The sequence below is a fragment of the Pteropus vampyrus genome, unplaced genomic scaffold (assembly GCF_000151845.1).
Source record: "Pteropus vampyrus isolate Shadow unplaced genomic scaffold, Pvam_2.0 Scaffold25, whole genome shotgun sequence".
Taxonomy (NCBI): domain Eukaryota; kingdom Metazoa; phylum Chordata; class Mammalia; order Chiroptera; family Pteropodidae; genus Pteropus; species Pteropus vampyrus.
The window spans coordinates 12590711-12606121 of NW_011888806.1; the positions used below are offsets into that span (position 1 = coordinate 12590711).

Below are 15411 nucleotides of genomic sequence, written 5' to 3' on the forward strand. Positions count from 1 at the left end.
ACCCTTTCACTTTGTGTCTATATTTGTCTTTGGAACTGAGATGTGTCTCCTGGAGGCAGCATATGGTTGAGTTTTGTTTTTTGATCCAGTCTGTGCCTTTTTATTGGTGAGTTCAGTCCATTTACATTTAGGGTGAATATTGCAATATGAGGTATTCTTATAGACATTTTATCTTTTGCTTTCTCATAGCTCGGTGTTTCCATTGCTTCCTTGTCCTTGTGTTTCTGTTTTCTTTATTTTGGTTGGCTTTTGTGGGTTTTCCCTCCAGTCCTTCTTTTTTTATATTATATACTTCAGTTCTGAATCATCTGTGGGTGGTTACCATTACAAATTTGTAAAGGATAGTTATATATATACAGTCACATAGTTATATATATACAGTCATCCTGCATGTGCCTTATCTTCATTCCCCTTTTTGAATTTGGATCTTTGAATCTTCCTTTTTCAGTCATTGTTATCTCAGTTTGTCCCTATGTATGCTGAATGTTCATTACTATTTTGCTATAGCAATTCTCTTCTTAATGTTTAAGCTTATAATGCCCTGTTCTTAGTAAGGGTTCCATTCTTCTGCTTCTCTCAGTCTGCTAGTCACCTTACTCCTAATTATGTATTTTTTTTATCATTTTGTTTTAGGTGAGCTGACCCCTTTCAGTATTTCCTGTAGCGCAGGCCTCGTAGTGAGAATTCCTTCAATTTTTATATGTCTGGAAAGGTCTTGATTTCTCCTTCATATCTAAAGGAGAGCTTAGCTGGATACATTATTCTTGGCTGATAGTTCCTTTCATTTAATAGTTTGAATATTTGATTCTATTCCTTTCTGGCTTGTAAGGTTTGTGCTGAGAAGTCTGATGATACTCTAATGAGTTTTTCTTTATAGGTTACCATGTGCTTTTCCCTGGCTGCCCTGAGAATTCTGTCTTTGTCGTTGATTTTTGATAATTTTATTAAACTGTGTCTTGGTGAAGGCCTTTTTGTTGAGATATTGGGTGTTCTGTTGACTTCTTGAATTCCAAGCTCCAGCTCATTCCTTAGATTTTGGAATTTCTCATCCACTATTTGTCTGAAAATGGTTTCTAGTCCCCGTTCCTTCTCCTCCCCTTCAAGAATTCCCATTATTCTTATGTTTCCTCTCCTGATGGTATTAGCTAGTTCTTGTATTTCTCTTTCATTATTTTTCATTCTTCGGTTTCTCTCTTCTTCTTTCTGATTTATTTGTAGATTTCTGTCTTCACCGATCCTTTCCTTCATTTGGTTGACTCTATTTCTCAAGCTTGTTATTTCATTTTCAATTCTTGCCATGTGTTCTTTATCTCCAGAAGGTCTATCTGGTTCTTTTTGAGGGTCTCAGTCTCCCAGCTAATGAACTTATCCTGCTCATCTAATTGTTTCTTTCAATTCCTGAAATTGTTGATATGATTTGTTTTGGATCTCACCGCTTTTTTTCAGAAATACTATCCTTAATTTTCTGTCACTTAAATTGCTTATTTCTATGTCTGTAAGCTTATTTCTTGGAGATTTTTCTCTTTCTTTCTGAGAAGCCTTGTCACCTTGGTTGTTCGTGGTATTTAATGGACTATTTCTCCGCCTAGGCATTAATGGAAATGTGCTCTGCATTTTTTGTCCAGAAATAAGATTTATTATATAATGGTCCCCAGCCTGTTGCAAAGAAGGTGTTTTTCTTCTGGTTTCCAGTAGGTGGTGTTTAAGCCTCTTGGATCTCCGCTTTATATAAAATCTTAATAATGTCTTTTTTTTTTTCCTTATAGATGTTTAATCACTCTCACTACCCTCATTCTCAGTTCTTGTCAGTGTTAGCAACAGTTTTGGTAGTGTTTGCTCAGATTCCCATGGGGTTTCGTGGCGTTCCATCTCAGGGGTTCGGGGATGAGGACCCTCTTGATTTGGATATAGGTACTGCAGCTCAGCCTCTGTTTAGTAACTGCAGCTGGTAAAAATCAACTATTGTTTCTCTGTGGTCCCCGCTTTTCTGCTGTCTGCATTTCTCCGACTTCTGCCCTGATGATGGGGCACTGCTACCAGCTGCAGGGAGCTCAGAGCACTCCCAGGCAGGGTTTTTCAGGGAACTCGCTGCTCCTTTTCCCCTCCCCCTCCTCCTACAGGGAACTCCGACTGTGAGAGGCAACTTCTTTACTTCTCCCAGTCCACTGTCCAACAGCCAGGGTTCTGACCTGTGGTAGCTCTTATGCGCACATCCCACACTCAGACGTGCTCATGTGCAGTTTGGGTGTTTTTTGTTGAGTTTTAGATGTTCAGCTTATTGTCATTTCAAGGGGAGAGATCTGGGAACGTCTCTCACTCCGCCATGTTTAATCCAACCTACTTGGTGTAAAAATTTTTGTCTTTGCGTAGCTGAAGATGTCTTTATTTTAGCCTCACACCTTAAAACTTGCTAAGAAAAGAATTCTAGGTTTAATTTTTTTTTCGAAGGGTGACATGGTAGTATTGTTCATGTTTTTTAGGAGCCAGTGTTGCTCATTTTGTTTTTGCCTAAGCTTGCCATTTAGTCCCCTTCAGAAGCTTTTAAACTTTTCTCTTTAACCTTAAAATTTCATCATTGTGTATAATAATAATTGCAGCTATTACACTCCCTCCCCCATGTCATAACAGCTTTACATGCATTGATATAACAGATCCTCAGTACGACTTTGTGAGCAAAGTCATATTTTATTATCCACATTTTATAGAAGGGAAAACTGGGCCACTGAAAAATTAAATAACTTCCCTGATTTCACGCCTAACAAAATGAATTTCAAAGCCAAGGTTTGAACCTGGGAAACTAATTCTACAATCCCAACTATCCCAATTTAGCTTTTCATTCATAGGGCTTAGCTTGGGTATATACTTTCAATTTAAAGTTTTGTGCCTTTCTTCATCTCAGAGTAATTTTTTTGGTTGTTTTATTACTTTTTTCCTTTCATTATCTGTTCTCTGCTGTTGTAACTTCATGTAGATAGAATTGGAACTTCTTAGATTGAACTTTCATATCTCTTTTCTTCACATTTTTCAAACTATATGAGCTATGTGATTTTTTTTAATTTAATAAAGTTTTACTTTTCAAATTGTACAATTGATGGGACCTGTTTTTCATGCATCCTCACCTGCAGCTGAGGCACCCCACCCTTGGTGTTTCTGGTGTATATTACTAGAGCTCTGTACTTTGAAACTAGTTTAATAAGCCCTTTACTAAGTTGCTCCTGAAGGGCTGCCTTGGCCTAAGAGTCTCAGATTGTCTGTCTTTCAAAGACAACAGCTGGGGTTATAAGCTTATAGTTGGGAACTCTCTTACAGAGATTGTCATACGTCGCTTTGTCAAACAAGACTAAGTTATTAAGCTGATCCTGAACTTTGCCTTTGGACCCTTTCTTCTTTTTGGCCTTGCCTCTACATTTGTTCACTGAGTCTTTGTCTTTTTTGACTGACTTTCCATCATCTGTCTTATTTTTGTCATCCTTGGGCGGTGTAATGAAGCTCTAAGAGCAGCTGCTACCACTGCGGCCCCACTAAGGTGTCAGACAAAAAAAGAAAAAATGAGCTACGTGATTTTTTTTTTTAAGTTTACCTTCTATATAACAAAATCATTTTTTAGCTGTATCCCTTAACTATGTTCATTCATTATTCAGTGCTATTGAATTTTTAGAATGAATTAAAAAAAATTTTTTTATTTCCAAGAACTCTCTTCTTTTATTGCTTTTTTATAATGGTCTGCTCGTATATTGTGAATATAATACCCTCTAGAATTTTCTGTGGATAGTAATTAGATTGACTGATTGATTGATTACAGCAGAAAAGAAAAGCTTTATTAGAAGGGAAAGTACCCTTCCAGACATGGAAGTGGGCCTGAGCAAGAGAAGCATGGCTCAAAGGCCTAGAAGTTTTTGAAGTTCTGTTCCCTACGTTATCTGCCTCTATCAGACATTTATTTTCTATGTTCTTATTTTTCTGTTATGTCATTAATTTTCTTTAAGTATTTGGTAATCTTAGCTGTCCATTAAGATTTATAAATAAAGAAGAAGGTTGATCACTATAGGTAAATGTCAGGTTTTTTCCTCACCTTTGAACAAAAAAGCTGGCTACAGAATTCTATATACATAAGCAGGATTGAAATCACCATGTTTGTAGGTCAAAACATTTTAAATCTGCAACTTTATAATGTTGACAGTAATATAAATTTATAAATAAATAGGCATATGTTGGTGATACATGGTGATATTTTTCATTTTTGGAATATAAAATCAAAAATATTTGGAGACTATTGCTACAGTGGAGTGGTCATGAGCTTTGCAGCTAGGCAGACTTATATTCAAATCATAGTTCTGGTAATTACTAATTTTGTAGGTTGAGGTTAACTTGTCTGTTTTTTAGTTAGCCCCTTTGAAAAAAATTAAATTAAAAAATATTACAAAGTTTTATAAGAATTATAGATATTGTACATGTACATAAAGAACCTAGGACATCATAGATTCTCAGTAGTTACTTATTTTAAGTTAATATGTCATTTAATTTAATAACACATAGATATCATGGAATTAAGAATTTAAAAAATAGGTGCTATTGCTCCAGAGTATCACTTTTAATTACTTTTATCAATTTCATAGAGTTATTTTGAGAGCCCCCTATGTTGCCAAAGAATTTTTAAAGAGGAATCAATATAAACAGATGATTGGCAGAGCTGGCCGTGCTGGAATAGATTCTGTTGGGGAGAGTATTCTTATATTGCAAGAAAAAGACAAGCAACAGGTAATACTCAATCTGATTGTTGGCTGGCGGTTTTGTCTTCTTTTCTTGGTGTTTGGTCTAGCCCTTTTATGAGATCATCTTTTTAAAATTACTATTAATATTCCTTTAATGTTTCCTTCTCTGTGATTAAGAATTAGGAAGAATAGTTTGAATACTTTTGTATTTCGGGCAAACAATGAAAAGTATTTTCCCTATTTTTTTTCCATTTTCTTGAGCATAAGTGCCAAATTTTTTTGTCTATATGTTTATCTCCTCCTGCCTCCATAAGATCTATGCAAAATCAAAAATTTTACATAAAACACCATTTTTTATAATAATACAAAACATAATACTGCTTTAACTTTTGTAGGTATTGGACTTAATAAGCAGACCATTGGAAAACTGTTATAGCCATCTTGTTCAAGAATCTACCAAGGGAATCCAAACTTTGTTTCTCTCTTTGGTTGGTTTGAAGGTATTTTTTTAATATTTTAAAATCTTACTACTGTTACCCGAGATAGTAGAGGTTAAAAGTTATGAAAACTGTAAAGTATGAAAAAATATCAATTCTAATCTAATGTGGAAAAGAACAGTCTGTGACATGATAAATCTGAATCTAGATTTATATGTGCATTTTTGATTTTTGAGTTGTAAGGAATATGAGAAATCAACAAATTATAGCTGGGCATCAACTACAAGAAAAAAGACTTTGGTGGATACTATGGGGATACAGGGAACTGTAAAGACATGGGTCCTGATGTGGTTAATTCAACATCTCTGCCCTTGTTAAGAATAAGATTCAGCAGTAGTACTATGACCATTCTAAGATATTATAAACATTTGTGAGATCAATATAGTCTTTATCAGGCAGAATAAAAAATTTTTTAAAGACAATAGGAAAACATTCTTTTTCCACAGATTAGAAATTAGCTCTATTTTAAAGTTACTCTTGAATTAAACTTCTTTTTTAAGATTATTCTTAAGTTTAACTTTGTGCCCCAGGTCACTCTGCCACAAAGTGGCAAAGCCAGGGTTTGAATTCACCTTTGTCTAACTACAGAACCAGTGCTCCTCACCTTTCATACAGTCTGCCTTCATCAACCTGAACAGTTTAAGTGAAAATACAAAAGACAATCGATACAAAATATGAGACAAGTTTTGATTACCTTGCAGATGAATAATGTAATATTATAATATCCCCCGGAAATTTAGAAGAGTGAAAGGCTGTAAGGAAGAGGATGAATTAGTTCTGGGTATTGAAGGAGATAGAGGTTTTAGATAAAAAGAAAGAAAGAAGTCATTCCAGGTGCTTATGTGTGAAATAATATGCAAGATGTGCCCTGGCCCCAGCTCTGTCTCTGTTACCTTGGGTAAGTTACTAACTTTCTCTTAAACATCATTTAGTATCCTTAACTGGAAAATGGGTATAACAGTATGTAGAAGTATTGCAAGATGAATTTGGAAGCAATCGTAGTATAATGTAATAAAGACCTGTAATAGGGTTGCCAAGGAATTAATGGAGGGAGAGAGATTGTGAAAATTATCAAGTCTTATACATTAATATTTTTGAAAAGGTAACAGACTCAGATAGTTAGTGATTAGTCTAAAGTCATTCAGTAAGTTATAGTTTAGATGGGGCTATAATTTAGATTTCTACCTTGCCGGCCTGTGTATCATTGTGTATGTGGAACAGTCACCAAGTGCTCATGACACTTCACCAAGATAGATCATATTCTTGGCCATAAAATGAGTCTCAACAAATTTAAAAATTGAAATCATATAGAATATGGTATCTAATTACAACACAAGAATTATATACATCAGTAATAGAAAGATGTCAAGGAAATAGCCAAATGTTTAGAAACTAAATAGCATACTTTGACCTATGGTCAAAGTAGATACCACAAGGGAAATTACAAAATATTTTGAATGGAATGAAAATAAATATATCAAAATTAGTGGCATGCAGCTAAGGAAGTGCTTAAGGGGATATTTATAGCTTTAAATGCTTATAAGAATATAAGAAAGATCCAAAGTCAGTGATCTAAGTTTCACCTTTGGAAGCTAAAAACAAACAAATAAAATACCCCAAAGTAAGTTGAAGGAAGGAAATAATACAAATAAAAGCAGAAATCAATGAAATAGAAAATAGACAAACAAGAGAAAAAAAAATAATGAAACCACAAGCTAGTTCTTTGAAAAGATCAGTAAAATTATTGGTTGAATTGATCAGGAAGAAGAGAGAACCTATAAATTATCGATATCAGAAATGAAAGGAGGTTCATTACTAAAGGTCCTAGAGATAGTAAAAGGATAGTGAGGAGTTATCCTTCAATAACTATCCTTCAATAACTGAAAAATGAATTCAACAACTTAGATGAAATGGCGAAAATTCTTGAAAGACACAATTCTCAAAATCTACTGAAATAGAAAAATAATCCTATATCAAAGAAATCAAATTTATAATTTAAAACATTTCTACAGCCATGCCACCCTGAACATATCCTATCTCGTCTGATCTAGAAGCTAAGCAGGGTCAGGCCTGGTTAGCACTTCAATGGGAGACCACCTAGAAATATCAGGTGCTGTAGGCATTTTAAAAAAATAAAAATAAAATAACGCCTTCTCACAAAGAAAACTCCAGGTCCAACTGACTTCACCGGTGATTTCTATCAAACATTTAAGGAAGAAATAATAACCAATTATACACATATTTTTCCAGAAATTAGAGGAAGAGAGAAGGAACACTGCTGATCTTATGAGACTGACATTACTCTGATACCAAAAGCAGACAAAGATATCATAATAACAGAAAACTATAGGTCAGTTTCTCTTGTAAATAAATGTAAAAATCCTTATGGAAGTATTAGTAATCCAGCAGTATATTATAAGAGCAATATACCATGGTCAATCAGAGTTTATTGTAGTCATGCAAAGCTGGTTTTAACATTCAAAATTCAATCAGCGTAATTACCCATTCAACAGAATTCAACACCCATTCATGATAAAAACTCAGCAGTCTGGGAGTAGAAGAGAACTTCTTCAACCTGATAAATGGTGTTTATTAAAAAGAAGAGGAAGAAAAGGAAGAGGAGGAAGAGGAAGAAGAAGAAGAAGAAACTACAAGTAACATCAGACTTAATGGCGAAAACTACATGTTTCCCCCTAAGATCAGGAAAAGAAGAGATATCTGCTCTTACCCTGCTATTCAACACATTGGAAGTTCTGGCCAATACAATAAGATAAAAGGAAGAAAAATAAAGGCATAGGGAAGGAAGGTATAAAACTATCTTACTTGCTGATAACACTTAGTTCAAGCAAAACCCAAAAGAATATGCAAAAAACTAGAGTATAATTAGCAGTGTCACAGGATACAGGGTTAATGTACATACTCAATTGTATTTCTATAAACTTACTATAAAATAACTGGAAAAACATTTCCACTTATAATAGCATCAAAAAAACATGAAATGCTTAGCGATAAATTTAACATATGTCAAACTTATACACTGAAAACTAAAACACTGCTGAGAAAAGTTAAAGATAAATGGAGAGAGGTACCATGTTCATAAATTCGAGCACTCAGTTTTGTTCAGATGTACTTCTTCCCAGATTGGTCTATAATTTCAGTGCAATGCCAATAAAAATCTCTAAGTGTTTTTATGGAAATTGCAGGCAGATACGACAGTGTATTTGGATATGCAAATGAGTAGAATAACCAAAAATAATGTAAAAGAATAACAAAGTTAAGAGACTTCACACTATTTTACCACAAGATTTACTGTAAAGTTTCAGTAATCAAGACAGTATGATATTGGTGCAAGGATAGATATACAGACCAATAGATTAGTGAGTTCAGAATTAGACCCACACAATATGATCAATTTTAAACAAAGGTGCCACAATATTTAAATGGAGAAAGGATAGTTTTTTCACTAAATGGTACTGGAAAAACTAGCTAACCATATGGAACAAAAAAAAATTAACCTCTACTCTGACCTCACATAGTCCAAAAAATTAACTCAAAGTGGATCATTGACCTAAACTTTAAATGCTAAAATAAAACTTGTAGAAAATATAGGAGAAAAATTTTTGTTACCTTTGGTTAGGCAAAGTTTTCTTACATAGGGAACAAAAAACAAACTATGAAAGAAAAATCAATTAAATAGACTTCATCGTAATTAAAAATTCTCTTTAAAAAACAGTGCTAAAATAAGTGAAAAGGCTGGGGGAAATATTCATAATGCATACATCTGACAAATACGTATGTGAGTTAGGACTCAGCAAAAGGCAATGGAATTGGGAGGGAGTGTGGACTTCATTTGAGACCAGAGAACTCAAGTAACACGGACACTGGGGGAACTAACTTGGCCTCAAGGGTATAGTTTTACAGCCAAGATGAAAAGCTCACAGCAGTTTCATTTAAATTCTGTTTTAACAATTGGAGAACAGCAGCAAGAAGTCCAGGCAGCAGTCTGTTCAGATTAGCAGGTAAGTAGCTATTGTTTAAAACCTGCCCATAGGAGACAGAGCTCAAACTACTGGGCCCAGTCAGTCTTGAGGAGGACAAGCCATCAGGGTTCCTCCCACACCTGGGGTTGGGTGTTCGCAACAGAGCTGTAGTGTAGAAGGAGGCTGGAATGATAGTAGGAGTGGAGAACCAAGAAAATCTTCAGAGTTAGAATTGAAGCAGAAGCAGGTCCTTTGGACAGGAACAACCAGATGGAATAGGGGTGAGAGACGAGAGTGATTTGGGTAATGTGAGGTCAGGAGGCAGAGGGTGGAGGTAAGCATCCCTGGAGAGGCTAGGTCCATGCTTTGGTGGAAGAGAAGGAAACTCCAAGAATTAATAAGAAAACATACCAGCTGTTGGGCCATAGCATTTAGGAATCCTCCAATTGTTTATCACAATCATGTTTCAGACACCCTGTTAGACACTGCATGTTTTATCTGTGATCCTTGCATACATTTGAATTAAGTAGTAGAACTCTCCTTTTACAAAAAGAATCTAAAAAAGAGGTAGGTTGTGTAGGCTGCTTTCAACCATATCTCTGCATTTGCGCATGCTGGTCCACACTCTTACAGTCTCTTGCCTGGAGCACTGTTATTACCTTCTAACTTGTGTCCTTGCATTCACTCTGCCCTGCGTTTCCACATCCCCTCCAAGTATTCTTCACATAGATTTATCTTATCAAAATGTAAAATCTGAACATGTAACTTGCTTTTGCTTAAAATTTGTCAATAGTTTCTCATTGCTTTTAGGGCTAATCCCTTATCATGGTCTACCTTGTAGATTTGGCCTCTGCCTATCTCTCCATCCTCATTTCTCACCAGCCTTCTCCCGCCCTGCCCTGCAGACATACTGGCCTTCTGTTTTCATATCTCAAACTACTATGCTGCCTCGTACCCCAGTGCTCCCTAAGCCTAGGACTTACCCATCTTTCTTCCCCATCTCCAGTTTCACTCTCACTCACAACTTTGTCCAGTTAACTCCACTAAACCTTCAGATTTTCACTTAACCATTGCTTCCTCGGGGAAGCCTCCCTATGCCCTTGAATCTAGTCAGTCTATCATTGTATGCTTTGTAGAACCATATTCCTTTCTTTTAATAACATCTATCAATTTGTAATTGTATTCTTGGTAGTACAGTTATTTGGCTAATAACTTTACCCCCCTGGAATGTAAACCCTGTGAAAGCAGGATTCACATTTATTTTCATTATCACTGACTTCCAGTGCCTAGCACAGTGCCTGGCATGTGGTTGGCTCTCAGTAAGTACTTAAATTAATTAACGGATCAATGCTTTAATTAATTAATTGGAGTTGGGCATGTGTGAACTTGCAGATCGGGGCAACAGTGGGAAATCCAACTTTAAGATGTTGTGGAGGCCAGAGGTAGAGACTGGCCCAGAGGGTTTAAATCACTGTGTCTAAAAGTTTATCACAAAGGGGTAGAAAAATAGCATTATGGTAGTTAGAAGGGTGAAGTAAAGTTTGTTTATTTTGTTGTGTTTTTCTTTTACCCACAGTGTTCATTGTAATTAACATAGTAGAAAACAATGTAAAACATAAGTACATTGATAATTTGCAAACTATCAGTTCTTGAATATCTTAAAAGTATAATTTTAGCCTAAGTAAATACTGTATTAAGAATGATTTTTATTAAAAGAAACAACAGGAAATGTCATTATGTTTTGTTATCCTTTATGTGGATTTGATATGAAATGACTAATGTTTTCCAGTTGAAATATTATCAGAATTGTAAGAGAGAAATATGCTTATTGATTGACTATATTTCCGTATAAAATGCTGATTTCATTGAAATTGGCTAATATAAAATTATTCTAATTCACAGTCAGCTCTATATCTGAATACCAAATGGAAGGTTAATTATTACTTATGACTGCCATTATAAGTTTTAAATAGTGAATAAGAGGGGGAGAGAAAAAGGCAGCAAAAGAACAGAAAAAGGAGACGGGAGTGAGAAAGACAAAAAGAGGTAGAAAACTGCCATTTATTTTTATGTAATATGTCAGGGAAAGTATTACCTGATCCTGTTTCAGTGGAGACTTTTAGATATGTTTTCCATATGTCTCTCTCTCTCTTTTTTTTTTAAATACAATTTTTAGAGCTAAAGAATGTTCTCACAGGTGGCTGGAAAGGGATGAAGGGGAGATTTCTGAAAGAGACAGTGGGAATGAGGAGTAGTAAACAGCACAGCTTTGGAGATATTATGAAAAATTAGTCAAAATCCTAAGGAGTATTTAAGTGAAAAATGTGTAGATGTTTTCATAAAAAGTATGAATATGATAACTGTCTTCTCCCTTAAAATATTTTTTCTTAATTTTAAAATGTCATAAAATTATTTACATATATGCAGTTATGTAGATTTTATTTAGATAACTTTGAGGTATGAAAATGAATCATCATCTTGAATAATATGCATTCAAAGTGATGTCTTGAATTAAGGAAAATGTTCTAACGATGTCCTGAATTGTTTCAGATCGCAACAAATCTTCATGACATATATCACTTTATGAGTGGTACATTTTTTGGTGTTCAGCAAAAGATTTTGTTGAAAGAAAAAAGTCTCTGGGAAATAACTGTCGAATCACTTAGATACCTGATAGAAAAAGGACTCCTGCAAAAAGACACTATTTTGACAGAAAAAGGACATATGCAAAAGGACGCTCTATATGAGTTTAAAGAAGAGTTCCAGTATAGTTTTCATATTACAAAGTTGGGACGAGCTTCTTTTAAGGGTAAGAGTTTACCTAAATCTCATTATTAATCTGAGGGAATGCTTTGGAAAAAATAAAAATTAAATTATTCTGTTACTTTAAATTGGATTTGTAATTTTATATTAATTTATTTTATAATAATAAGCTGTAGACTACTTCAACATTAAAAGGTTGAAAATGTTTTGAATTACAAGTAATATAGGGTACTGCAGAAGTATATAGAGAAAAAGATGTTCATCCCTCCTCCACACTCCCCTCTCCCAGCCATCACAGAAATCTTAATATCCTACCAAGAATAACAATTTTGTGTATATCTTTCCAGACATTTTCTGTATATTTAATTTCAGTGCATAATACATACATATATACAAGTTTAAAGTTTTTTTAAGCTTTTGTTTTTAAATAAATGATCATTTATGTTGTTCTGGAACTTGCTTTTTTTGCTAAATTATCCATGACAGTGAATAGTTTTTTCTTAATGGCTACATCATCATTTGCTTAATGAAAAATAATGTCTGTTGTTAAAAAAAATTCTTAGAACTCAGAATTATGAAAAGGAAAATCCCATACTCCTGTTCCATTTCCAGTCTCCCAGGGGCTACCACCATTAACAGTTTGAAATATCTGTCCTTCCAAATATTGTTATGCATGTGTGTACATATATATGCATACATTTGTCTGGATGTGTATGCATATATACACACATACATATGTGCATATGCAGTTTATTTTTTTAAATGAAATCATTTAAAAAATGATTTGTAAGTATGTTTTAGCAGCTTGTTTTTCTCATGTGTGAGATATTGTGAATATCTTAACATGTCAATCTCTTTAAATCTACCTCATTTTCTTTTGATAGTTCAGTCGTTCTTAGTATGGATGTCATAATTTATTTAATTATTCCTCTACTGATGGACATGTGCTCTGTTTCTGATTTTTCTCAAATATAAACAAGGCTACATGGGCATCTCTATTCATGTATTTTTAGATATATGTGGAACTGTTTTTCTGGGTTAGATTCCCCAGAACAGAGTAGTTGGGTCAGAATGTATGTACTTACTAAATAGATGGATACTATGAAAATGACCTCCAAAATAGCTGTGCTAAATTATGTAAGAGATTTTAAAGACTTTTGCTATATTTTGGTAACTTCTAGATAAGACTCTTTGAAATCATCTCTTTCTCCCTTTGAAAATTAAAAAAGATTAAATATTTGTATCTTTCTTTTAGGAACTATAGATTTGGCTTATTGTGACATTCTCTACAGAGACTTGAAGAAAGGCCTTGAAGGCCTTGTGCTTGAAAGCCTTCTTCATCTAATTTACCTAACCACTCCCTATGATATGGCCTTTCAGCGTGACCCTGATTGGATGATATACTTCAGACAGGTGAGACTGTAAGATTCTTCAATATAGACTACTTAGTCTATTAATAATGATATGATTTTTGTCAAGTGATTATTCACTTTTTTTCCTAACAAAATAGATTTGAAATTGGGCCTTTAGTTCTTTCAGTTTTTAAAATAGTAATATGGCAATAGCACTTTTGGTTTTGGTTTGTTTAACAAATATTATTTTTCTGTTAAATATAAACATGTTCATTATCAAAAAATAAAGGTACAGAAAAGAAAAAAGGATCATCCCTCTTCCCATTCCAGATAGTTACCGTTCTGATTTGGTGACCACTACATTTCATAATGCCTAAAATATAAAGAAAGCCATAAAGGCTGTCTCTGATGATTGAGAGTTTAATTCCATGAAAGCTCTATCAGAGCCAAGCATGATGATACACCCAACCTGCTAATGTTAATACCTGAGGAGGAATATCAGTTTGACCCCTGTAGCAGGGTGGAAGTGGCCCTTTTTTTACAAAAGCAAGTGGTAGAATATATTCTGTTGAGACTTTACTGTAAAGTCACTTATACATGAACATATATTAGGTGGAAGTGATATGCAGGTTTTAGTTGTAAGTAATTAACTTTCTTTTTAATATATTTTAAAATTATTAATGTAAATTTTCTTAAGTGATACTGTATAATGCTGTTATTTTCAAAAGACTTTCCTCCTCTCTCTCCCTAGACATCTCTAATATTAAACGTAATCACAGTCCAGGGAAACCATACTCCATGGTCACAGTGACCATGTCTTTAAAAAATTCTACTAAAGTATGTTATATTTTAATTTTTTTTTAAGTTTTCAGTATTTGTAAATATAATTTGTGTTGTTTTTTTCATATCCTTTAAAATCATGAAAATGTGATATCACAGGAAATACTGGATTTGGTTTAAATGGCAGATTATTTTTAAAGTTACAATTTGACTTTTCTATATATTTACTCTTTTTCTATGTAGTTTAGCCAGCTCAGTCCAGCAGAACAAAATGCAGCTGCTCTTGTTGGAGTCTCAGAAAACTATATTGGGAAGAAAGCATCAGGTCAGGCTATCAAGAAGGTACCACAGTCTTTTTTTCCTTCCTAAATAACTAAGTTCATCTAACAAAATTAATGCTGTTGTATCATAGAATCTAATATTTATTCTTAGTTTACTACATAGACAACTTATTAACATTTATCTAAATAAATGCATTTGTCTAATTTATAGTCACATTCACACATATATACAACCTATAAATACCGCAGGAAATGTAAACTTGTTAACTTGATGTTTGTTTTTGTTTCACATTTTTTTCCTTTAAATTAATATAATTCCCCTTTTACTACTTAGGACATCTGAGGACCAGAAATTTAGGCATTTTTTAATAATAGTATTTATTTCTGGGTGGTGTGATGGCCTTTTTTTTGTACCTTTGTATTTCTGAAATATTCTGTCATGCACATATACAGCTTTTATCATAGGAAAGGGTAAACCTTATTCATCTGTTTTTCTTAGGCTACTTATGGCTAATATTCTAAAAATTATAAAATATTTATAAAATGTTTTGATGGTATTATGTAACCCTGAAATAAGTTCAATTCAAGGGAGAAAAATATTTTTCCTAGAAACTTTTTATTAGGCATTCTACTTGGTATCAAGGATTCTAAGATAGGACAGGTTTGGGGTTTTTGTAGTTATTGTTGTTTGTTGTCCTCAAAGAACTCCCAAATCTAGTATTGATATACATGAAGCATTCTAGAAGGTTGAAGCGAATAAGCTAATACTCTTGTGAGTGACACATTTTAAAGTTTTAAAGTTCAGTCATCATGCATGAAGCAAGTGTTTAATGCTACATTAACTTTAAGAGAAATGGAAATAATTCTTTGCTAACATGCCTGTAAATTCCTTGTTAATATCATTTTCCTCATGATACCGTTTTTCATTTTTAATTTTCTTTGGAATCTAATATTGAAATCTGATTATCTTACCTATTATTTCCCCCTATATCTTTTAAATTTACATACATATTACGGATTTTATTTTGCAAAATGGAAGATAGTGT

The 15411-nt window shown here is 33.7% G+C and overlaps 1 protein-coding gene and 1 pseudogene across 9 annotated transcripts in view; one reads left to right on the forward strand and one right to left on the reverse strand.

Moving 5' to 3' along the window:
- The window catches only part of HELQ (helicase, POLQ like), a 58254-nt gene that overhangs the window by 21838 nt on the left and 21005 nt on the right, over window positions 1-15411 (forward strand). For all 9 annotated transcript variants that reach the window (XM_011356339.2, XM_023528444.1, XM_023528445.1 and 6 more), the window contains 5 exons: window positions 4617-4758; window positions 5108-5212; window positions 11740-11998; window positions 13208-13365; window positions 14328-14426. In XM_011356339.2, coding sequence (XP_011354641.1) covers window positions 4617-4758; window positions 5108-5212; window positions 11740-11998; window positions 13208-13365; window positions 14328-14426 — 763 coding nt within the window. The remainder of the gene's footprint in view (window positions 1-4616; window positions 4759-5107; window positions 5213-11739; window positions 11999-13207; window positions 13366-14327; window positions 14427-15411) is intronic.
- Window positions 3106-4132, reverse strand: LOC105289612 (annotated as a pseudogene).